This window comes from Polypterus senegalus, chromosome 3 (assembly GCF_016835505.1).
Source record: "Polypterus senegalus isolate Bchr_013 chromosome 3, ASM1683550v1, whole genome shotgun sequence".
Classification (NCBI taxonomy): Eukaryota; Metazoa; Chordata; class Cladistia; order Polypteriformes; family Polypteridae; genus Polypterus; species Polypterus senegalus.
In genome coordinates, this window is record NC_053156.1 from 236,143,039 (window position 1) to 236,169,794 (window position 26,756).

General features: G+C 39.2%; 1 protein-coding gene across 1 annotated transcript in view; it reads left to right on the forward strand.

The window, feature by feature from the left end:
- Nucleotides 1–25,897, forward strand: part of kif26ba (kinesin family member 26Ba) — a 367,132-nt gene extending 341,235 nt beyond the window's left edge. The window contains exons 11-15 of the mRNA XM_039748799.1: nt 4,600–4,762; nt 8,886–12,240; nt 21,197–21,402; nt 22,179–22,329; nt 23,117–25,897. Coding sequence (XP_039604733.1) covers nt 4,600–4,762; nt 8,886–12,240; nt 21,197–21,402; nt 22,179–22,329; nt 23,117–23,265 — 4,024 coding nt within the window. The 3' untranslated portion in view covers nt 23,266–25,897. The remainder of the gene's footprint in view (nt 1–4,599; nt 4,763–8,885; nt 12,241–21,196; nt 21,403–22,178; nt 22,330–23,116) is intronic.
- Nucleotides 25,898–26,756: the final 859 nt, after the last annotated feature.

Genomic DNA, 26,756 nt, shown 5'->3' on the forward strand with positions numbered 1-26,756 from the left:
GAGAGTCAAAGGGAAGCACAACTTGCAATTGACCACCAACTAAATACTGCTTCACTAAACGTCTTTGTTCGGAAAACACCCCAGTATTCAGATGTTCCTAGGAAATGAAAGACATCCACTGTCATCTTTTTTGTTGAAAGTAAAGTAAATTATTATGCAGGCTGAGAGGGGTTCCCAAACTTTTTCATATGACTCTATCTATCTATCTATCTATCTATCTATCTATCTATCTATCTATCTATCTATCTATCTATCTGAATACAGGTAAATGTATTTTTAAGGCTTCAGACTTTGCATTATTTCTGTGTACATAGTAACTTGTATGATGCATGTTAGCCATTTCTTATTTTATAAAGGATTAGAAAATGAGCCATGTTTTTGTAAAGTTTTCATTTGGTGAGTTACATATTCTCGACCGTGTTTTCAAGAAGATTACTTCCTAGTGTCATAACTAATGTCTGCTGCTTGTGTTTTCCACAAAATAAATTATATTTGTGTCATAGGGATGACAAATCAAGTTCTTTTCATTTTCAAATTCCACCTTTGGAGACAAATCTGCACGACCATAGGAAACCGTATTTATTTACTAACTTTACAGTTTGAAACAAGCTGAAGGTGTGTGGTGATTGCCATGCTTTTTTTCAATTTGCCTGACACGCTCTACAATCTCCCACATAAAAAAATGCTCCTCTGTGGCATGCAGTAGCCGCAGTTTGACACTGAGGTGAAGATTTCTGTTATGTTGTAATAACTAATTATAGATGGAGAAATACAGTGCATGCAATATGCACTCAGCGGCCACTTTATTAGGTTCATATACTGTATCTAGTATGGGCGGCATGGTGGCACAGTGGTAGTGTTGTTGCCTCAAAGTAAGGAGACCTGTGTTTGTGTCCCGGGTCCTCCCTGTGTGGAGTCATGTCATGTAGTGTGGAATGGATGCATAAAAGGCAAACAAAACACATCTGCTTTGCTTTTAGGTATGACTTGCAATCTATTAAAACGAATTAAAATGCAGTATGCTTTTGTATTGCATATAAACTGACAGTAAAATTTTCTGCTGTAGCGAAAAGCAATCGATTGTTTGGTTGATATGTTTTTAATTATGATACGAAATCTAATGTCTCACTTGCATATGTATTGCAATTTAACAGAACTAACATGCTGAATTGCATTTAAGTTTGGCAGAAAAAATTTTCCATAGTTAAGAAGCAGCAACCCACACCAGATTATCAACAAACGGAATTCAGGGTTAGGCTAGCAACATGCAAAGTTCTGTTACTTTTAGGCACAAGAGATTAAAAATGGTTTAATTGGTCTGGAATGAGTTTTACAGTGTACTGTGCGAGTATGTCATTCATGAATTATGATAATACGCAGAGACATTTCCTTTTGAATTCAGTTATCTTTTATTTTTGCCATTTCTGAGAAAACTATATCTCACAATGTCAGTGTCTAACAGTATGGAAAATGTCAAACTGATATGATTGAATATTAGGTTAAACTAAATTCTGTGTTGCCAAGCAACAGTGTCAAAGACAGAAAAAGTAAAAGCTTGCCATGCTTTATATGTTCATGTGAATGTATCATAATGTGAATATTTCTGCTCATAATTTCACAAAGATATAAATAACGTGCACTGTTTTCTTTTCGCCTTTATGATAATATGACAGGAATGGGAGAGCTTGCACGGAGAGTTGTTACATGGGCTTTATTAGACTATACAAGCATATAGAGTTTGCTGTTAAGACAGAAAATGTGGTTTGTTTAAGCTTGAAAGAGACACTTTAGATTTCATCCTTCCGTTTCCTGAACCCACCTCTTTCAATTCACACTTAGGAGAAGCCAGAGCCTGCCCCCGTAACATCAGAAGCAAAGCAGTAATGACCCCTGGGCCGAGACTAAATCAAATCCATTTAGAGAAAGCTCCTAGGATGATACCCCTGGGGGGGGGTTTCATGTATTCATAGAGAGTCAAGGCTTGGGGGGCTGTCAGAAAAAAAGGGCCTGTTAAAGCCCATTGAGGCATTCCTTTTGTGATTTTGGGCTGTACAAGAAGTAAATTGTTGTTGTTGTGGTAAGGGTTGGTCATTCAGATGAGTCAAATCTTAGGTTACCCAGAAAACATAATAATTAGCAAGGAAATGCAGATATTATAATACAATAAATAAACTGCAGTAATGATATTGCAGCTAATTCAAATAAGAAACCAGTGGGGTATTGCTAATGCAGTAACGTGATAATGAAGTAATAACTATAAACTACAACCTACAGGTGTGCTATTGGGAGTCATTTAAATCAATTCAATTGGTTAATAGTTTTACCACATGTGATCTACAGAGCGTTTGCATTTTTGTTTCTAGGAAAAGTATTCACATTATTTGAGGGTAATATATGGGTGCATGTGGACTGTGCAGGGCCTGTCAGCATTTCTCCCCTCATAGTCAAGCCCTAAATCTCCAGTTCACACAGCCAGGTTTTCTCATTCAGTATACAAGCGAAGGAAGTGACAGTAAATGTGCGGATTGCACACTGCAGTTTGAATCTCTGCTGAGGGCCTCTTGCACTACAGCCTTACAGAAAATATTTTGCTTGTCCCATAAGCATGTTTTCATAGAATACATTTGAGTCCCTGCTAATCTACGTTTCAATAAATAATGCTACTTTTGTAGTCTCTGTGCTATAGTCATCAGAATCAGAACAGACACTGTCAGTTGTGATCTTCCATGATTTAGTAACAGTGAACCTCCTGCCATTTGTGAAAAGTGTTCTGGTAAGAGACAGCAGTGACACAGAAAATGAAAGTGGGTAAAGACAGGGCCTTGTTATATCCAAGGGTATATTAAAAAAAGAAAAGAGCTCATTATATTTGGTAAAAACACTTAAGATAAAGCATTTTAGTAAATTATTTGTATTTGTATTACAGGGTTAGCACTCTGGAAGTGTCTCCCTAATATATTGTACTGTAGATTGTGCCATTTTGTAAAGTGCTTTGTGATAGTGCTGAAGGGAGGTATAAAGTAAAGATTTACTGTCTCATTAAATGGAAAGTAACCATCAAGAAAGACAGAAGTCATTTCTCATGTCTGGTTATAATTTTGGAAGTGCTGAGAGCCTGTCGCCGCTAACAAATTCATTTTTCATGCATTAACAAAAATATATACATGCATAAAATAAAGATTCTCACCACTTGCATCCTTGAACTTGGACTAAGTTTAGTGAATAGATTTATGAAATAGTCAAACCCAGCTTTTAGCAGTTCTTACTATTGTTATGCATCTCATAGAAATATATCACCAAATCACTGCCTTCACTGCCAACATTGCCTTTCCATTAAATGGCTGATTGCTTTAAATCTGAATGTTTCAGCCTGAGATGAGTGCATTAACCATATAAGCTGCAATATAATGAACCCCTTAAAAACAGCTTTACCTCTTCATCAGTTTATCCTGTGACAGAACTTATTTTGGGTATGGAGGTACCTGGAGAACATTTAGACTGACTTATGCAAACCTTTTCACTACTTTTTGTGATTTTTTCTGTTTGTTTTAATATATATCTTTATATGTAATACCGTGGCTGTTCGATTGTCTGTCCAGGATTTTAAATCACCTGTAGCTCACAAACCGTTTGACCGATTGACCTGAAATTTGGTGCACATATACTACGTGACATCTACTGCCTGCTTTTGGGGGTGATGATTGACCTCCAAGGTTATTCCTCTTTTTATTTTTATTTTATTTTCTTGTGGAATCCACTCTTGGCAGAGGCCAGCCCGTCGGCCATGCGGTGCATGCATATGGGCGCCATTCCCATTCCTACTACCTTCACCGTCACTTCCCCTACCTCTTCATATCTTAAATCATTCTTAAAACAGACTGAAGACTGAAGTATCAGCTTAAGTGAAAAATTAAAGAAAACGTACTAAGCAATTGCAACACAAACGCTAACTTAATCGGTTTTAACGCAAAAAGATGCCAACGAAAGATGAAAAGAAGCAGGCCACTAGGGTGGAGAAAAGAAGAGCTGCTCAGGAAGCAGCAAGCGCATCAACCTCTAAGCAAACTAATGCTAAATGTACAGAGAAAAGTGTATGAAAACTATGAATGCTCAAGTCAAGTGTATAACGTGCAGTGTGCCGTTACTAGTATATACAGTATATATATTTTTTTACTGATGTTTTGGGGTTGTGGTGTCACACTATGGATTAGCTATTGCCATGTTACTTGTATTCCCCATGTTAAGTAAACTGAAAATTCTATCATTGCTACTGCATGAACAAATGAGTGAGAGTGTCCACGGGTATGGACAAAGAGGTTTAAAATGGATGGGTAGGTGGATGAAGGTATATGATCTAGCAACATTTACTTTTGCATTGTCACTAATAGTTTGTTTCAAGTACACTTGTGGGGCTCCTCCATTTCAACATGCCATGTCAAAATGTGACCCCATCACCAAAAACAAATGTCATTTTGTTAGTATTGCAGGAGGACCTTTCCAAGGGAATGAATGACTACAAAATTTCACCAACAATACACTTTCATTGTATATTTCCTTTACATATACTGTATGTTTTTTCTTTTCATTTTGTTTTCATAGGGACAGTAAGCTGACTATGTTACTGCGGGAATCCCTTGGTAATATGAACTGCCGTACCACCATGATAGCTCATATCTCTGCCACTGCCAGTACTTTTACTGAAACGCTTTCTACAATCCAGATAGCCTCCCGTGTGCTGCGGATGAAAAAGAAGAAAACAAAGGTACTGTGCATCTTGTGTGCTCTTGTTGAAGCCATTTGTATGTGTACAGTAGAGCAGTTAATGAGACTTGATGGAAGTTTAATTCAGTAAAATGTGCTTCACATCTGGTTTTCAATTCTGTTTAAGTTGTGTACTGTAATTCTGTATAACTGGCACAAAGCTTTTTTGAATTATCTAAGTGTGTATGTGCTTTAATATATTGTCTGATTTCTGTTTAAAAATGAAATGAAAGCCTTTCCCCTTTCTGCGTGGCATGTATATGGAAGTTTAGTTCAGCTAAGCATCTAGTCACCCCAATCCTGTAGCCATTAAATGGAACAGAAATGTGGTAAAATATGGCAAGAAATGCCTGTAATATGAGAAAAGTTCAGAGTAAAATAAACTGCAATCGCTCTCCTTGTAGTCACACAGTGCTCCGATATTTAAAATAAATGTGTACGAGAGACACACAAAAATAACCAGATTGGTTAAAAATATATATTTATTGATGAATTACAGCATTCTAAACATTGTCACCTTCTATATACCCCACCTCCCAATCTCTACACGGCTACATACATATTATCCATTGATTGAAACAGTGCTGGAAGTCTTCTTGCTTGAGGCTCTTCAACAGGCTTGCCGTTTCTGTCTTCACTTCATCCACTGAAGAAAAATGTGTTCCCTTCAGGTCACTTTTGATTTTCGGGAAGAAGTAAAAATCACAGGGGGCTAAATTGGGCGAATAAGGAGGATGATCAAGGACAGGAATGTTTTTGTCAGTCAAAAACTGCTTTACGGATAAAGAGACAATTAACGAGAAATTTGATGTTGATTCGCTGTTCGATTTTTTCACCCAACATTGTTACTGCAACTCGTGTAGCGATTGTTGTGCAAATACTGACTGGGCTATTCACAGGATATACCTAGCCAGTCGGTGGTTTGAGCGGGCATGTAGGAGGAGATATCATTTTATGTTTCACGTCCGGCCGAACTTCAGACGGTTTTCCAGGAAAGCCTCAAGCCCAGTCCGGTTATTTTTGTGTCTCACCTCGTATTCTCTGATCATTCTAAATGCTTCTTCTTTGTATACTGTAAGTTATTAGTATTTTTAATAAAATTGATTACCTACACTCTTTTAAGAATGTAGAAAATCAATTTGAAGTTAAAGTTCATGCTCATTTAACACAGACAAAAGTGAATTGTTAAGTAAAGCAGTATTTATGAAATGGGTTTTAAAAGGTTTAATTGTGTTGATGGTAGTCTAATAATACTAGTGGCTTAACTCTGACACATCACCTGGGAATGGTTATTGGTAGCTACCTTAGTCCATGGTGAAGTTGTAAATGAAATTTAATACTGATTTGAAACTTCAATTTAAGGGTGAGACTTTTAATATTTGTAAGACTAGTAAGATCTCTTGTTGCATCATTAATATGTACAACTGGGAAAGTAATTAAGCCTTGAGCCTTAGCTGCAAAAGCTGAAACACATCGTTATAGAGCTGCATACAAGAGGAAAACCCAAACCGGAGAGACAGAGAGAAAATTTATAGCATGTAGCTATGGCAGGACCCTAGATAACTGTGGAAAGTGTAAGAATGTCTACCAAGGATTAATGCTTTTGCTGCTGAGATTCGAATTCACTGCTTCTTTCTCTGGAAAACAAAAATATGGCCAATAACAAGCCAGCCCGTTTGTATTGTGAAAAAGCATTATTGTCAGAGATGTGTGTTGAATAAAACTTTGGGTTTGTTTTTATCTCTGTGTGCAATCATTTTTAGTCAATCATTTTCTAATCTGCGTAGTTCTGAACAGGGTCCTAGTGGTGCTTTAGCCTATCCCAGCTAGCATAGGGCATAAGGCAGGACAAACCCTGGACAGAGTGTCAGTACATCACAAGGCAAACACACACACACACACTCCCCAACAACACACGAGGGCCAATTCGGTATCATCTCTCTACTTGACCTGCATGTCTTTAGACTGTGGGTGGAAACCGTGGTCTCCTTACTGCGAGGCAGCAATGCTATCACTGTGCCACCCAATCATTTTTAGTCAGATTTATTATTGCCTTTCATTAGAATTTCAGCAACATCGTGGTCAGGTACACATTAGTATTTAATTCCTGACATTTTGCTTTTGTTCTGATGTATCATTAATTTGTATCTTATTTTTGTAGTATTAGATTTTGTTTCATTTTGCTTCGATATTTTGGTATTCTCCCTCTATTTTGCTGGCCGCTGCCATTTTTTTGTAGGAAATGCGGTGTACACATCTGGCAGCACAATTGCGCTCTGAACTCACGTTTTATTTTGTAACTTCAATTCTATATCAGAACCTTAATATTATAAAGAAACATATATGACAATTTAATGTTATTGACTCAGCTAATGTCTGTGGCTATTCTCCTGCCAAATCCTAAACTAAACACCTTTCCAATCTTTTTTGCTCTAAAGACATTTTTTTCGCTAGAACTTCTATCATGTTCCAATGAATACATTAATAAATCAGTCCAGGACTTCTGGAGACATTTATCCATATTCCGAAATTAAACTCAATCAAAGCCAGAATGACCAAACGGAGAGCTTACATTAGAATGTTTGTTTATTGATCTTCTTGGCTGCAGCCCCACATCGCTTATGCCTCACAGATCCCTTCAAAGCACTAAAAGCCATAACTTGAAAGTTCTGGGGTTACTGAAAGGATGGCAATGAAACCTACAGACATGACATTTCTTCATTTTATTTTCACATTCTGGGTGTGCACATTTCCAGACTGTTTTAGCCCATAAGGCAGTGTCGCACTAAATGGCTTCAGACAGAATAGCTTTGAAGCTACTCGTGACATTCTTCCTCATAGCATCCTTTACGCTGGATGTTTTTACGTGAAATAAACACCCATGCCAGTTATTTAAAACAGAGAACAATGTGTGATGAAATTATTCCCAAGTTGGGTTTTCTGTCCTATACATATCTTCACCATCTGGAAGTCATATTTGCTGAAACCTTTGTCCCTTTGACTGTAAGCAGTTAGACCAGATCTGTTTACTTTCATTTTTTTAATAAGAACAGATTCACTTATCCCTTCAAGTTCCTGGGACAAATAAATATATTCTATGATTGTGCAAAAATAACCTTTATTCAAAAGTTCTGAATGTATCCTTTGTTATGTGTTAAACTGACCTGAAGGAGTTGGGTTTTCTGCTACTATTGTAACTTTCAGCTCCAGTAGTGCCCAGCTGGTCAGATATGAAGATTAATAACTTTTGCTTTTTAATCATGTAAACAAGAATAGCCTAATTCTCTTAAACAACTGTATTATTTTAACAACTGTATGGGAACATTTTGAAATATTTGTTGCATCAGCAATCGTCAAATCAATTGGCCATCTCAGGACTATATCTAGCCTTGAGCGAGACATAGAAATTCAATTTTTAGCAGAAAACATATAATTAGACTTCGACATGTATGAGAGTGCAGTGGTCAGTAGTGCCATCTCATTATGTCTGGAAGTTTTTCAATTTTAATGCTATATCTACAGTATGGGACAGTTTATTTCTCGTTTTCATTTTTTTTCTTTTACATTTCAAATATTTGTGTTAATTGGAAACTCTGAATTGGACGAGTACAAGAAAAGTGTTTATGCATGTGTGAGTGTGCCCTGCAATGGACGATCTCTTCATTCAGGGCTGGTCCTTACTTCAGACAGCTAGGATGGGCCTGTCATTGTCACAAGTCTGAACTGGACTGAGTGTACTCAGGATGAAAAAAAGTTAAAAATTGATTCTTCTGATTAATTTTTGTTATGCAATGGCTCTGCAATGCACTGTGATTACAGGTTTGGTCAGAGTACATGTTCTGTTAACATTTAAAATCCTTGACAAAATGCTTTCCTTAATCAGTAAAATTTTTATTCCACTTGAATTTCTCAAGCTTAAATGCCAAATGTGATGATCATCTATTACTGATGATGAGTGACCAGAAAAGGTTTTAATGATATCCTGAGTCTGCACATAAATTGCATACTATACTGTACAGCAGATCATGTAATGACAAGGGATTTTTTATAATGTTAAAAATAACAAAATTAACAAATAATTTAGAACTTTAAAATTTCAAACTTAATTTTTTTTTTTTTTACAGTATACTTCTAGTTCTTCTGGAGGTGAGAGTTCCTGTGAAGAGGGGAGGATGCGTCGGCCTACCCAACTGAGGCCGTTTCACTCTAAAAATGTGGTTGACCCAGATCTGCCTTTGCTACACTTATCCAGTGATCCTGACTACTCATCAAGTAGTGAGCAGTCTTGTGACACTGTCATCTATGTTGGACCTAATGGTTCTGCCCTGTCTGACAAAGAGTTGACTGATAATGAAGGACCTCCAGATTTTGTACCAATAATTCCCTCCCTGCAGAAAAACAAGGTGGACCCAGTGAAGCAACAAGATCTTCAAGAAGACATTGGTGAAATGTTGACAGGCAAGCATGAAAAAGACTGCTTAAAGTGCAACACTTTTGCTGAACTGCAGGAGAGATTAGAGTGCATTGATGGCAGTGAGGAGATCATTAAGTTTCCCTTTGAAGAGGTTCCTGCCCAAAATGCATCAAGCCAGTTGATCAAATATGATACAGTGCCAGCTCAGTTAGCAGATAACAAAATGGCTTCTGAGTCACACACAAACGAAAAGGTTGCCAAAAGTCACCAACCACAACACGATTTGGATGCTGTAGAAAATATGGGTGTGACTTCTTGTAATTCTACATTTTCTTTAAACAGTGTGACAGCAAGCTGTAGCATGCATTCTACCTCTTTGCAGAGGATTCAAGGTTCATCCCTGCACTGCAGCAAGGAATCAGTGACCACCAGTAACTCCACTGACAATAAACCTAGGCCAATGGGATCTCCCAGACTGGGCATTGCCAGCCTAACCAAGACCTCTGAATATAAGCCTCCCTCCTCTCCCTCCCAGAGATGTAAAGTATACACTCAGAAGGGAGTTTTGCCATCCCAAGCTCCACCATCACCACAGAATTTGAGCAAAGAAAATGGGAGGTCTTCCACTGAATCTCTCCTGCAACCTGAAGTTAGAACCTCTCCAGTTGGAATGAGCCCTCAAGTTATGAAGAAGTCAGCTTCAGTATCCTGTGAAAGCTGTACCGAATTTACATTTAATGAAGAGCGGTATCTGGAGCCAGACTCAAAGAAAGAAGTCCAAAGCACTACAACAGTAACAGTGCAGCAGCCATTAGAGCTGAATGGGGAGGATGAGCTTGTCTTCACACTGGTAGAGGAACTCACAATCAGTGGTGTCATGGAAAATGGCCGCCCTACTAGTATCATAAGCTTCAACAGTGACTGCTCAGTCCAAGCCTTGGCATCCGGGTCACGTCCAGTCAGTATTATTAGCAGTATCAGTGAAGACTTGGAATGCTTCACTAGCGATTGCATTGGTACGGCTACTGCAACTTCCGAAGTCAGCATCACAAAATTCTTGCCAGTGCCCAAAGGGGAAGTGGAGGCAGTTGTATCAACCAGCCGGCGTTCTTCCATTAGTTCTTGGCTCAGTGAGATGAGTACCGGCAGTGATGGAGAGCAATCCTGCCATAGCTTTGTGGCACAGCCATGCTATGCCCAGGGTGAAGCATTAGCAGAACCTCATCATAATGACTTTGTTAAGGGTCAGCATGATGAATGTCATTATCTAAATGGTGGAGACATCTCAGTGGCAGAAAACGTATTTGCTGATACAGAAATTTCAACAGAAAAGCACAATTTAAAGAGAGCCAGCCCACACAGAAATTATAAAACATCTGCACAGGGCAAATCAACAGCTGCAGCTACAGTTCCTAACGTGTCAAGCCTGGATGGTTCAGAGAGCTTTGCTGCTTTAAAGGCCAGTGTTGGTGTTCATCCTTGCAGTGGTATAAATGCTGGACATTTACAAGTGGCAGCTGAAGAGAGCACAGCTCTTAATGCTTCTCAGAGTCAAGATCCCAAAACATTTCCTTCAGTTGCCTCCAGTGAGATTAAGTTTCATGATCCTTGGCTGAAACGAGAAGAAAGCAAGGACACCAATGGCAAAGAAGTTACTATACCAGATAAAAGAGCCTCTGATCCTTTGAGGAACTGGAATTTGACTGAAAGATTTCAGTCAAACAGTGAAGCATCGGGTTCTCCAGTATTTTCAGATAACATGAAGAGAGTAGTTGATGGCTGTGAAATGTTTTTGTCAAAGTCTGGAAGTCAGAGCCCCGTGTATTCCTCTGATATTCTAAGAACTGGAAGTCTTCCTAGAGGTTGGCATCGTATGAACAAACAAGAAGATTCTGAGGAGAATTTATTGAGGTTTTTGGGCATGGAAAGCAATGGTATAGTGGCTGCCACATCAACACCCTGCAGCCCAAGAGCGACTCTAGAAAGAAGATCGGCTTTAGCCAAGCAATGCATTCTCAGGCCTAAAGGAACACCACCTCTTCCACCTGTAAGGAAATCAAGCTTGGATCAGCGAAACAGAGCAAGCCCACAACATAACACGGGTAGTAGCAGCAGCAGTCAAACTGAGGAAATGGGTAGCAATGGAAAACTTGGAAAGGGTCCAAATGTGGAAAGTAGTAGCAAACTTTTCAGTGCTAAACTCGAACAGTTAGCTAACCGTACCAACTCCCTAGGAAGGTCACATACTGGTCATTATGACTGCCTGTCACTCGAAAGGGCTGAGAGCCTCAATTCAGTTGGTTCAAAAACTAGTCTTGGAAGAGACAGTACCATGCCCAGAACTGGTCGCAGTGTGAATCGATCTTCTATCTCTTCGCCCACTGGTGCTAGTGGCACCAGCACTGCTCCTCAGTTTCCAAAGGTTAGTCAATCTAAGATTTCTGCGGTCAGCAAGCTTCTCCTCGCCAGCCCTAAAGCTCGAAGCCTTTCAGCTTCTAGTACTAAAACACTTAGCTTCTCGACGAAGTCCCTCCCACAGTCTGTAAATAGGAGTTCCAGCTTGCCACCAAATGGAAAAAACCAAATGTCTTGGTCCACACAGTCTTTGAGTAGAAACCGTGCCTCGGGACTGGCTTCTAAGTTACCTTTGAGAGCTGTCAATGGTCGTATCTCAGAACTGCTTCAAGGTAGCATAGGCATTCGTGGCAACCACCTTAGAGGAGCTTCAGATTCAGAGGAGAAAGGAGGCCCTCCAGGAGATGAAAAGCCAGTAGTTCATACACTTCCATCCCCCTACAGCAAGATTACAGCACCACGGAAGCCTCACCGTTGTAGCAGTGGACACGGCAGTGATAACAGCAGTGTTTTGAGTGGAGAACTCCCACCTGCAATGGGGAAGACTGCATTATTTTACCACAGTGGAGGAAGCAGTGGCTATGAGAGCATGATAAGAGACAGTGAAGCAACAGGAAGTGCCTCATCTGCCCAAGATTCAATGAGTGAGAACAGCAGTTCTGTTAGTGGACGAAGAAGCCTCAAGAATGCCAAGAAAAGAAACAACACTGGTAAGACGTGTCTGCATGTCATGTGTCTTCAAAAGGGACAGTACAACTGCAACTGATGCAGAGTATTTGTGCCTCTGATAAAGCTCTTGTAATATAAGCTTTAAACTTTTTTTTTTTTTTTAAAAAAGAGACAACCATACAAATAGTTTGTATAATTATTCCTAAAGTTAACAATATTGCACTGGAAATATAAATGTACTATACTGCTGTTCTCTAATTTTTGTTTTACATGGTAAATCTGGAAGCCAAAACAGGTAATGTGCTGATCAGCTCATCATTATCATAAAGAAGAAGTTGACAAACTAAGCTGAAGCATTTAAAATTTAAAATCAAAAGGCTCATTTTCAACCTGTACTGAAGAGGTAAAGTACCAAGTGTGCACTTTAGAGGATATCTCAGATCCCCAAACCCAGATATGGGCATTTTATCCAAAGTAAATACTTTTAAAGCAATTAAACCCCATCACAATTCTTCCTCTACCCTTCACATCTCCCAGGTGAACTTTATCCACTTTCTCACCTGACTCTGGCTCACCTTGGGGAGGTGGACCAGTTCCTTTTCAGTCCAGATCTGGGAATACTTCAGATGCAACAACATTGCCACCCAGAAGCACTTCTTGGTCTGTGGAACTTTCCTAGGACAGGGAAGCCTCCTCCCAGCAGCTCACTCTTGGTGGCAACCAAGCACCCCAACGGGACTACAGCTCCCATGCTGCCCTGCACAAGCATAAATACGACTCCCAACAGAGGGATGCTTCCCCACCAGGGTACCAGGAGAATACATGGGCCCAGGAGGCTGTCTCCCTCTGTTCTTTCATCATGGCAGACTTCTGACCAGGAAAAAAGCACCACCTGCCTACCCACCCCTTAAGCTGTCCACTATTAAGGCCTCCCCACTGAGTAAGAGACCGTTATAAGCCCTGACCATGATACAGTTCATCTGTGTCTTTTACACAGGTAAGACAAATTGTATCTAGGGTTTAAAATTAAAAATATTTCATATCTCTTGCCTGACATGCACTCTTGGCGTACCCCCTACACCTTTTTTCAGTATCCTTTCCTTGTGTGTCTCCCACTCTCACATTCCCATAAATTCTGCGTTTCAGACTCTTTGAGGTGCCTTGCTTTGTTTTTTTTTTCTTTTGACCACCACCAGTGGTAGATGGGCTCCCATTACATATGGTGAATGCATCAATTATCTTTTTGCAAATACATAACCGTATCTGAAGTCAACTCGGGTTATGTCTCATTAGTATTTAGTGAGCCAATGTTTTACGGTAAGTTATTCACTTTGTTGTCATTGAAATGCTCCATTTCAACTCCATTTTAGTAAAAATAAGAAAAAGCCAATAAGAAACTGAAGTTCACACCCCTATGATATTATTATCCCTACTTCTGAGCCACCTCAGCCAAACTGACCAACTGCTCGGAGGAGCCTAGATGCAAACACACAGACACACACACACACACACAGAGACAGTAACGTTATTATATATTTGATCATTTAGTTTAAAACCTTTCCAGTGTAATATAACTTGACTTTTTCCAATGGTAAATTTGCTGTATTTGTTTACAATTAAATTTACTGCCTAACAAAGTTAAGCTCCAGTAAAAAGGTTCCTTCCCTCTTAGTACTTGAAAATATCGTTTTAATCACATATTGAAATCATTTTTGGAGGTAACAGTCGGGTAGCAGTATAGTTTACTTGGGTGAAAATGCATAACAGTGACCACATGCCAACAAGCATGGTGTAGATACAGATAAGTCCCCCTTAAGATCTTATTTTCCTCCACCAAATATTATAAATCATGTAATTGAAATTCAGGCATCTATACATCCATTTTAATAACCTGCTTGATCCAATTGAGAGTCATTGACAGCCAAAGCCCATTCTAGCAGGATTAGGACTAATGCAGGATACATCCTGGACAAAATGGCAGCCTGTCACAGGGTATATTCATGCAGCCAGCAACAGCGGAGCAGTTTAGTGTTGTCTGCCAGACACATGTGTACATCTTTGGGATTTGGAATAACAACTGGAATCACTGAAGACAGCTGAGAAAAAAAATGCAAATTCTACTTAGACATTGAGCAAAGCAAGGCTGTAAAGTGATCCTGTGGAGCTATAAATATTGTTTTTTCAAGCTCAGATTAGACAAAGGCAGTTTAAAATGTTCACACCTTCTACAGCATCTGCACATCTACAGTATCTATCCATTCATTTTTTTAACCCACTTCTTCCAGGAATGTGATATAAAATATTTAGTATGGGACATGAGGGTGTGATTTATGTACATACTGTTTACCAGTCAGGTAACACTTCTATGGTGGATGCCATCTGAAGTCACTTTTTAACTACAAGACTGTTGTAACAATTACTCAACAGTGGGATTATGTGATTTACACAAGGCCTGATGTTTAATTAAAGGTTCAGACCTGCTATAAAAAAGCACAAACACTACATTCATTGATCCCTTTAGCTCCGCTGACACCATTTTTATGCTGTATCTGCATAATCAGATCAATCAGCAGTTGGTTTAAAAATGAAAAAGTCTTACTGCAGAGGAAAATCCTGTATTAGCTGTCAGAAATCTGCCAGACCCCCTGTTTCTATGTTGAAAACACACCGCTATCTACAGGGGGCACACTGGGCCTTGTCTGTTACATTTCAGGTCTCCAAGAGCCCTTGTGCAGCCGGCATACCTAATGCACATTAATTGCAATGCACAAATAAAAAAGGAAGCATTTACCAACTGTTATGTTGGCTGAAAAACAGAAATTACAAGCGTTTCATTAGCCATTTACTCCTGTGTACGAGCGCTGCGATACGAGACAAATAGCGTGTGCTTCTGGGGAGCCTGTCTGACCTCAATTCAGCAGTTACTCATTACAAACCATCAAAATACGCAGACACGGTGATATTCAGCAGTTTAACTCCAGAGATATTAATGAATGATGTTTCAGTTCATTATTGGTTATCCACAAAGCCATTGTGAATTTGGAAATTAAAAACCTCTGCATGGCCACAAGAGACTTGGTGTGTACTGTATAAAGAGACTGAATTAAGAGGTAAAGAGCAGGTTAAAAATGATAGAAACGTCATTAGCACAGTATTCTTCTTATACACACACATCCCTCCTCTCTCTCTCTCTGTATATATATATATATATATATATGTATATGTGTACTGTATGGATATATATATATACAGTACATATATATACAGTATATATATATATATAGACACAGACACTATATGATATATATATATGTCTGCATGTGCAGCTCTCTGCTGTGACCTCAATGTTGTTTTCACAAGCACAGCAATTTGCTTCAAATTCCCTTCTTAGCAGAAAGACTTTCACCTGCTGAAACAACAATTCTTATTCCAGATCAAAGCTTGAACGTTTCAAATCATTAAACGGTATGCTGTAATCATGTTTTGAAATCATGGTTCCCAAAACACAGTTAAGTCTGTAGCCTTTGGGGTATAAATTGGGGTTATGGGCACTGAACAGCATCCGTCGAACTATAATGCGTACTTCATTCTGGAGAATATGCTGAACACATTTGTCAGAACCGAAGATGTTTCACATCAGAGCTGCATGGCATGTTAAGTGTAGGTTGTTGGAGTTCCACCATTAACTAAATATTTTAGATTGTCTTGAAACAGAGAGATAGATAGATAGATAGATAGATAGACAGATAGATTTTCAGCTGTATTATGTTATTATAAGCAGTTTGTTTACAGTTTGTTTACCAACTCATAGGATTTACAAAGCTAACATTGCAATACAAATTCCAAACTATTCCACACTGACACACTATAGCACAGCTGTTTAGCTGAATAAAGACAAAATGAAGAAATCCTTTGATTGTAATTAAAATGTAAGCTAATTCACAGGAACCAAAGGTCCAACAACCAAAATAAGGCATATTAGTTTCAATAACAGTTAAAATATTACATTAGTACTAAGTTCTTGTTTAATCATTCTAGTGTTTTAAATGGTTTAGTCTACAGTACATACTGCTTAAGGGAAATAGAAAAAAAAGAAAAAAACAAATGAGAAATGTGAAAAGTAAATCAGTGTTTTGAATTAGAAAGTATTTGTGCATTCTTTAGATGCTGTTTTATTAACAAAACTTTCTCCATTAGCACTAATTAAACTATTGCATTTATTTATTAATGCATTCATTTAGGTGGTCAGGTTTGGACAGAATATTTGTACTTGGTGGTAATCCAGACTTTGTCATTGCCTTTCCAAAGTCCACAATTTATTTCTCTTAATCCATCTTTTGATCGCTTTGATAATATTGAAAAGTGAAATTAGGACACATTAGAACATTAGAACACTCTAGACGAGAACAGGCCAATCAGCCCAACAAAGCTTGCCAGTCCTTTCCACTTATTTCTTAGAAAAAACATCAAGTCGAGTTTTGAAAGTCCCTAACGTCTTACTGTCTACCACACTACTTGGTAGCTTGTTTCAAGTGTCTATTGTTCTTTGTGTAAAGAAAAACTTCCTAATGTTTGTGCGAAATTTAGTTCGCAACTGTTTCCAACTGTGTCCCCGTGTTCTTGATGAACTCATTTTAAAATACAAGTCTCGATCCACTGTACTAATTCCCTTCATAATTTTAAACACTTCAATCATGTCACCTCTTAATCTTCTTTTGCTTAAACTGTAAAGGCTCAGCTCTTTTAATCTTTCTTCATAATTCATCCCCTGTAGCCCTGGAATCAGCCTAGTCGCTCTTCTCTGGATCTTTTCTAGTGCTGCTGTGTCCTTTTTGTAGCCTGGAGACCAAAACTGCACACAGTACTCAAGATGAGGCCTCACCAGTGCATTATAAAGGTTGAGCATAACCTCCTTGGACTTGTACTCCACACATCGTGCTATATAACCTAACACTCTGTTTGCCTTCTTAAGGGCTTCTGATCATTCTGATCATTAAGAAGTCGGGAAGCCGATAGCTTAGCATCCACTACGACTCCTAAATCCTTCTCATACTCTCGATTTACCGACCGCCCATTGTGTATTCAAACCTAACATTTTTACTTCCTATGTGTAATACTTTACATTTACTGACATTAAATTTCATCTGCCACAAATCTGCCCAAGCCTGTATGCTATCCAAGTCCTTCTGTAATGATATAACGGATTCCAAATTATCTGCTAATCCACTCCATCTTGGTATCATCTGCAAACTTAACCAGCTTGTTACTTATATTCCTATCTAAATCATTTATATATATTAAAAATAGCAGCGGCCCTAGCACTGACCCCTGTGGAACACCACTCTTAACATCGGCCAGTTCTGATGAGGTTCCTCGCACCATCACCCTCTGCTTCCTGTGTCTGAGCTAATTCTGCACCCATCTAAAAACATCACCCTGAACTCCCACTTCTTTTAGTCTGATGCACAACCTCTCATGTGGCACCTTATCAAATACTCTCTGAAAGTCCACATAAATAATATCATAAGCTCCACTTTGATCATATCCTTTTGTTGTCTCCTCATAGGATTCCAGCATGTTAGTAAAACATGACCTCCCTCTTCTGAACCCATGCTGACTGTTCAGAAAAACTCCTGTCCTTGCCATGTGCTACTCAATTTTATCCTTAACAATTCCTTCCATTAATTTTCCTGTGATGCATGTTAAGCTTACTGGCCTATACTTGCTTGGATCTGCCCTGTCACCCTTTTGCTTAAATTACTTAACTAATTCTTCATCTTCTATAATAAAATGGATAAATATGAAGTTTTTAAAGTTACACAGAGAAAATAGAAATCCTATGGTAGTGATCAAAATAGAAGAAATGGTAGTAAGCAGACTAGGAAATGTGACAAACACTCTAAAGGTGAGGTCAGATATCTTGGAGTGGTTCGAAATGCTGTTTAACTCCACATTGACAATATAACAAAAATGGCCTTTTTTCATCTAAGGATCATTGCATTACGTAGACCCTACCCGGCACCCAAGATGCTAAGAATCTTCCTAGTGCATTTGTTTTTAGACTACGGTTTGACTACTGTAATGCTGTGTTTCCAGGAGTACCTAACTCTGTTAACAGAAAGCCCAGAGCAGGCCCCGAATGCTGCAATAAGAGTTCTGACACACACCAGAAAGAAGGAATGTATTACACCTGTTTTAGCATCTTTACACTGGTTGTCCGTTTCATTCAGGATTGATTTTAAAAGTGTATTACGGTTTCATTTTATGGCACTTAATGGTACCAGCATAGATCTCAGAATCCTTAAACAAAGATGTCCCATACAGAGATTTGTGGCAGTGCTGGTCAACTGATTGTTCTGGTTGAGTTAAACACAAGCGAAGTGAAGACACAGCTTTAAAGTTTTATGCTCCAAACTGAACACATTATTGCTGAACTTACAGCAGACGCCTACTGTTAAAACTTTCCGATATAAACAATTATTGTGTTTATTCTTTTTTTTATTGGCTTTTACTATTTGTCTTTTTATTATCATTTTATCAATTATATCTTTTTGAAGCACTTTGTGTTACATTTTAAATGTAGCAAAGGTGCTGTATAAATTCATTTTATTTCATTATTATTTTTATATTATTAATCTGTAGCTACACAGGAAGTACTGGATATGCTGTGGTCTACAAGAAAGATTTGACAGAGACCTAAAGAAGAGTTAGGGCGGCAATCGAGACGACCTGTTTAATGCACAAAACAAACATATTTACAAGGACAAAAGGAAAAGGCACTTGAGGGCACAGCAGCTGAAATGAAGGCAACCGCCTTGAAAACCGGCCTTGAAATGGCCATCTGAAAGTTGGGTCAGGCTTTGGGCAGCTCCCCACTGGTCGATGCTCTGCTCCAAAAAGTGACGTCACCTTTCGGGTCTGTCTGGACAGGAAGGGGCGGGGCTTCTTTGTCTCAATTGCTCTTATTGGTCATCTTCTCGGCGCTGTGAGGGAAACAAAAGGAGACCGTTAGGGACAGCGCCCCCTCTCATCCTGGCAGGGTATTACATACCATCGATGAGTCTGGAAGGTGGTCCTCAGCTTTCACACCTACTTAAGCCCAATTCAAGATCATAGGAGTCTGTAGCCAACTCCAACAGCACACGATGCAAGGCAGGAATCAAGCCTGACAGAGGTGAAAGTTTATCACAACATTTATTAACATGACAATTAAGAAATGGCAGTTAACCTAACATGCACATCTTTGGGGATGTGGGTGGGAAGTCCAGGGAGAGGTGAGGAGAACATGCCAACTTCACACAGACTGGCCAAGGGATTCAAATCTCAAAGACTAAATCTTAAACCTGTGAAACAGAAGTGCTGACCACTGTACCACTACAAGAATCCAGCAATGCCATTCTTATTAGTATCAAGACAAGACTGAGCTAAACAGCAGGTTGTGATTACAAATGATTCAGAACTGGTATTTCCAAATCCAGTTTTACACCAGTGGAAGCGGTGGGGCAGCCAGTTTGCCGCAGTGCCCCCTAAAGGATGTTACAATGAGAGTGAATTGGTGCTTTTATAAGGTCTTCGTGCCTGGCCATTAATAGATGCACTATTGGTGGTGCAGTCTAATGTCTTGTCGTTGGTGCTTTGTGTATGCAGTGCTGTGTATTAACATCTTGTTCAGTAGCAGTTACGTGATTGATGAACGCACCTCCAGTTCTAAAACGTCACACGCCATTCAGCGTATATACATGGACATATTTAACAATTAACATTTTCACATATACACTTCTTCATATGATGACTACAACAAAGGCAGAATGCACACATTTGAAGCAGTACACTCTTTTGTTGCATTTTACAATATACTGCAAAAAATGTTAGGGTCGGATTAAAAGTAAGAATCCCTGCTCTGTAATTTCCGGTGAATTGCAGTTGTGATCATCTCATTGTCGGGCAACCGGTGCGCAGTGCGCCGTTGAATTTTCAAGGGGCTCCGCAAAAACTTTTGCAAAATATTTAAAATTGCTAGTGTTTTTGAACTTTTGGTTGATTAAAAAGATAATGTTTAAAATATATATTTTATGATGGAAAAACAGATAAGGGAACAATTACGGAAATGAAGTCTAAGAAATGCGAGAGACTTCAAATGATCGACAAGGAAATGCGCATCTGTCTTTTGAAAATTGATCCTCGCATCAATCTCATATGTGCTGAAAAACAATCTCAACGTTCACATTAATTAAATTTAAGATTTATCCTTTGATTCCTTTATTAATAAAATGTCTTTGAAACTTGTAAAATTAACTGTTTTTATTGGCGATTGTACATAGATTGTGTCGTCAATACTTTATTTATGGGCAGGAACATTTTTGGACTTAGTGCGCTGCAACTCGAAAAAGGTTGCCTTTCACTGATCTACATGAATTGAGCAGACTGCCTTTGTGTAAAATCTGTTCATTCAGTTCATAGTGAGATGATGCGGTGAGGGTTAGGGTGAATATATAACAGATAGGCAAAATGTTGGAAACTGTAAAACCACCCTAAGAAGGCTGGATACAAGAAGAACCTCAAGAACCGACGAGCACTCTGCTGACGACTCAGACTTCCCGGCTGGAGATTTTCACCTTTCCCATGCTGTAACTAACACGCACGTGGAGGACAGCAAGTCACACCTTTTTGTGATTCCAATATTCACCATGTCTACTGCATGACAGGTTTCTTTGCACATTTGCAACTTTTTCTTTCCTTGACACTAACTTTCCCACTATCCAATTGCCTTAGAAGGCCCATCTAAAGTGTAGAATTTCACCAAGTCAGTCGTTGAATCTGGAAAAATACATCAGCATATTATTAACATAGTGCAGATATTTGTACTGAAAGAGGGTCTTTAAGCTATTTTTACACTTAAATGTTGAGTTTAGCATATTCAGCGTGTGGCGTTTTTATATTACCATCTGCTTGTCGTTGATTGTGCTTTAATTTACTCAATTTCTTCATGTTTTCTAGGGTCTCAGCGGCGTCGCTTGATTCCAGCCCTTTCTCTGGATGCAACTTCGCCAGTCCGGAAACCCGCTAATAGTCCGAGTGTGCGCTGGGTGGATGGTCCTCTGCGACCAGCACAACGAGGACTGACAGAGCCCTTTGAAATCAAAGTGTATGAGATTGATGATGTGGAGCGTCTTCAGAGGAGGAGAAGGGGCATAGGAAATCGGGTAAGGCTGGCTGCCTCTTCTGAATGTGTCCAACGGCACAACAAGCAAAACTAAATCCCCTTGCACATTGTCGCGAATGGAGATGGTGTTAATGTATGCACCATCACTACAGCACTTTTCTTTAGGTAGCACTGAGTGATGCCAAACTCACAGGCACTTCTTGTCCCACATACACATGCTGTTCAGCTCCATGTAGTCTTCTCATCATCTACTGTACATGCCCATCATAATAACCTGATTATTCACAGACACCTGGTTTCTCAAATGCCATGTAAACTCTCATTCCAATTAGAGAGATAAGTTTATTGGCCTCTGAGAAACCTGATTAATTTGATTACATCCAGTTTTGGGAACAACTTTTTTCTATTACAGTATTGAAGAAAAGAGGAGCATATCAGACCAGAAACTGCAAAGGGAGCAGCAAACGCTCAGTTTACAGTTATCTGTTATCCCTGGTGATGTGTGTGTGTTTTTGGAATTTCCTGGGAGCTATACCACTAACCTCTATGCCACCATTCTGTTCTGACATGAATGTTAAATTTCAAAACTACCATTTAAGGTATGGACATCTAAATATGAAATGTTTACTGATAAAAAACAAGTTCAAATATCAAAGGTCACATTATGCCCAGCACTTTCTCACAATTGTTTATTCCTCTCATGCATCATGTATCAACTTTGTACCAACCGCTGGTGACTGTGAAGTCAGATGAGTGCGCCATGTGTAGAGTAGAGTAATGGCTGTTGGTTTTAATATGGCTTTCTTCTCATTGCAGGAGTTTATATATTTTAATGCCAAGCTAAAAATCTTAGAGCACCGGCAGCAGCGTATCTCAGAGGTCCGAGCCAAATATGAATGGCTGATGAAAGAGCTGGAGGTGACAAAGCAACATCTGATGCTGGAGCCGAACAAGTGGATAAGTGAATGTGAGTTGACTGACTATCTTATTTCATATGTCAGTGTAGGCTCATCTCAAATGTGTCCAAAGATTTCTGCGTGCAGGCGTGCTTTTTAGGTTTTCTGTCAGCCATTCTTTTATTCAGCCAAAACTTATAACACAAACTAGGCAACAAGGCAGAACAAGCAACTTTGGAAAATCGACCATCAATACTGAGAGTCTGTGAAAAAGAAGTGAATATCCTGGCATCAAATCAGAATAACAACAAGCAACTGATTGTACACCAGAATCAAATGATGAGCAATGTGGATGCAGAAAGTAACTGAATGCATTATTGGGAAGTGCGGCCTTCATATATGGAGAACAGGAATTTGTAGTTTGTCTCTTTGCTCATGTTTTTTTGATGATCTTCTCACTTACAGACTCCTGCTTGTAGTTTTCTGTAGTTGTACCCAGTGAACAGTATTCTGTATCTGCACCAGATGCTGCTGGGTCGGCAGGGTCACCTTAACAGCATCCTAGGCATAGTAGAGCACTGGGGCCCCTGTTTGGATAGCAAAACAGAAACATACATAGGCATCAGAAACATCGTGGGCCCCTATACTTCTGTGACCCTAGCCAGTGCCCATTGTGCCCATAAATGTGGGTAGGCTTTGATTCCCAGTAACGATGGTGAAAACCATGTAGAGATTCTCAGGTTAGGGTTAGGGTTGCAGATCTAAAGACAATGCCGTTCGTGAAATGTCATCACTTCTCTTTGGTTTATGTGCACATTTCTCTGGCATTAGATAACTTTTTTTTTTCTGTTTTGACAGTCGATTTGCAACAAACCTTTGAGGTCGACTCTCTCGAATATCTGGAGGCCCTGGAGTGTGTGACTGACAGGCTGGAGAACCGTGTCAACTTTTGCAAGGCTCACCTTATGATGATTACCTGCTTTGACATCACTTCTCGGCGGCGATAAGAACTCAAACGTGGATTCCCCTCTGAGACACGCGAGATGGAGACGGTCCTTTGTAATGTCTATAAACAGGTCAGCGAAGCGGAGTTACTGGATGACAGAATGGACAGGTTGAATGCTAAAGAAGCACGATCCAGAAGGGCACTGTTGTTGTTAAGTCTGTTAAAGGAAGGGATTTCTCTTTGTGCGTGTACGGGATTTCACAATTTGTAATCTCCTGCAAGATGGAAAGAGCACTTTTGAGTCTAGGATTGTACATATGGATGGATGACAGACTGCCAGCAAAGAGCCGCCAAATCAAGAATAAAGGACTACAAGTGCCTTGCTAAGATTTCAATATCCAAACATTTCCGTATTTGTGTACAGATGGTGCTAGCTTAAAAGAGGAAAATAAAAATGCAGCTTATTTAAATTGATGTTTTCCAACTTGCTGTTTAACAGTAGTTTGTATTTGTATTGTTATAAACTAGTCAGGAAGCAGCATATTATTGACTGTTTCATTTTGGTTTGTTGTTTTTTTTTTTATTTTATTTTTTTACCTGTTTTAAAACTGTAAGGCCACAGAACGATGCCTAGGGTCTCTTTACCAGCACGGTCATCTACTGTCCAAGCAACCACCACCTTGACGTTTATGCAGGCACACAAATCCATTGTGTGGTCGCCGGCAAAGCAAACAGTGTGTGGGCGACCCAACGGCAGAATCCAATGGTGTCAGCCCACCTTCATATCAGTCAGGAGCAGTTTACAAAAAAAAAAAAACACTTGCGTAAAATATATCAGAGAATGTATGGCAAGCCTAAGATTGTAAGATGGGAAGCAGTGCATGTCTGCCTTAAAGACACTGAAGGCTTTATTCATTGACTTCTTCTGCTAAATAAAACATTCCTTATGAAAGGGGGTAAGAGAAACATAGAGTGCCACTTAGATCTATTCTAAAGTAACACAATTATTTTAATTATTCTTAGAGTGGATCATTAGTAGTGTACTGCACCAATCGCTAGTCTGTGGTTCGGTCTTTTGCACCGGTGTGGAATGTGAAGGAGTTTTTAGTCGAATCGTTCATGTCTTACGGGACGGTGGGCCGGTGGTGCCCTCAAACACTTTGCTGTTATTTCAGAAGTTACTTCCACTCACAGTGTGCCATCGAGGCAGCATGGCTTGACAGTATTTAGTAACGATGGCCGCGTCGAGAGAGAGACAGAGAGAGAGAGGGATTTGGTTTGCTGTTTTCCTGATGAAGTCCTTGCCTGCTCGACGGTGTCCACCACATAATGCCTGTGTAAGATGATTCAGTTATTCTTTACTATTTTGTTTCTTTTAATGTTTTTTCCTCAGAGAAATCCCCTAACCAAAATTTTTTTCCAGATCTAGTTAATAGAAAAATGTAATTTTTCTGTACCTATCAGCACAGTTCTAAGACAATGCATCGATTTTTTCTGTGGTCATATTTCAGTGGTGCACAATTTTATTAATATTTGTTACTATCTATGGTGCTTGAGGCATTTTTGGCTCTAAATGTTTATATTCTAGCTTGTTTTCTATGCGGAATTTTCCCCTTTTCTCCTTTCACCCCCTTCACCCTTTACTCATTTATCTGGTGCGCCCAGACAGCCAACGCTGTTTTTGCTAACATACCCTTCCTCCTCCTCCTCCTCCTCTTATTGTATGAAGGATATAATTTATTTGTAAACTCAGGATGCTTATGTTTGACCAAGTTGCTTGTATTTTTTAATTTATTTACACTTCATGGTTTGCTAAGTGCTATGCATTAAAATCTGTACAGTTGCCAATTCCATTTCATAAATATATAAATATATATAAATAAATATATTTTCTTTTCTTTAAATGCACCTGCCACTGAATTATATTGGAAAGTTGGATGCATCAAGACTGACAGGGGCAATCCCGAGCTGAAAGGGTCTTTTAATCCTGCTTGATGGGATATGACAGACCACACTAAAGGAATCTTAATGTAGCAGCACGGGTGTCAATCAGCTAGGCACACTGACGGCAAATTTCCAGTTTGGTCAAGTTAGTGGCACGTTAATGGTGCTTGATGCTGGTTCAAAAGTTCATATATTAAGTTTCTGTCAAGACAAAAGTTGAATGTAGGCTTTCTGCCAAATTCTCGGCGCTTCTGCTCCAAGCTGATAGGTCGAACCTGGGAGACGACGTAGCCACATTGATTCCAGCCTGTGTGCCAGACAGCTGCACATGCTACATATCTGCCACTTCTGTCCTAAAAATCAGGGTTCAACATGAAATTGTTATGAGGAGTTAGAATCCATCACCTTACAGATAAAAATGAAATTGAACTCCCTGACTTGGCTGCCATTTCCACTCCACGAGTTTAAGCAGAAATGTTTCTGTGAGCGACTGCTAATTGCTCTCAACCATTTTGCTCATCTTTAACTTCAGATCAAATAAATACTCTTAGTCGGCAGAAATACGGAAATAATGATTGTACCTAAAGCCTGCTTGTCCAGATAGGATACCTTGTCAGCTCCTAATGAGTAATGGCTTACCAATATGATTCACTGATGTTTGCCAGACACCTGATATTTGTACAGAAATGTGTATGATAGTCAATTTATGTAGCCTGTTCTTGTGAATAAACATTATATTTTACATCCATCTTCTCTGTGTCCTGTGCTTCATTAAGTGCCACGTATGAGGGATGAAACAAATTTCCAGTATGAATAATCAGCACTTCAAATTCCGCATCCTAGAATAATCCCAGGCTGCATTTTCATATACTGTAGCTGTTGTGCAATGCAATCTTTAAAGGTAAGTGTAATCATCCAACAGGGGTCTTTAGCCACAAGTCATATAAGATCTCCTTTGCAACCCAAAAACAGTCAGCTTATCTGTGCATTAAATGTGACAAAATAGGTAATATTTGATTCCATAACTTGAACAAACGGAGTAATACATACTGTATATCATCGAGTGGAAACTCGACTTGTTCTGCCTCAAGTACAGAATCCAACGATAATTCATTTAGGTGGAGTAACAGGATAGGGAAGCTGCTCCGAGGATTTCATTAAATCTCTCCAAAGAAAACATCACCTTTCACATTCTTTGGGTATCATTTGGAAGAGATTAAACTTAATATAAAAGAAAAGCCATCTAGCTGGTTATTATTGACCCTGAGAGGAAGGAAAGTGTCCAAGCCAAGAAGAACCAGAGATGAATGGTACAAAAGGAAGAGACAAGAAACTGGGGCCTGGGAACCGGCAAAGGTCACTGCTACCAGAAAGAACAAAAGATCTGAACATAAGATCGTCAAACCAATATCAAAGAAAGAAAAAAGTTGTAAAAAGTTCCTAACCATAACTGAAAACTCTTCGCCCTAACTTCAATAAATTCCAAGAGAAGATGTGTGATTTGTGCTAGTAAACAAATCTTGACTGTCAGAATGTTAAATTGCAATGATGGCAAGATAGGTTCTACATCTTCATGAGCAGAAATACCATGGCCATGAGAAATGAGAA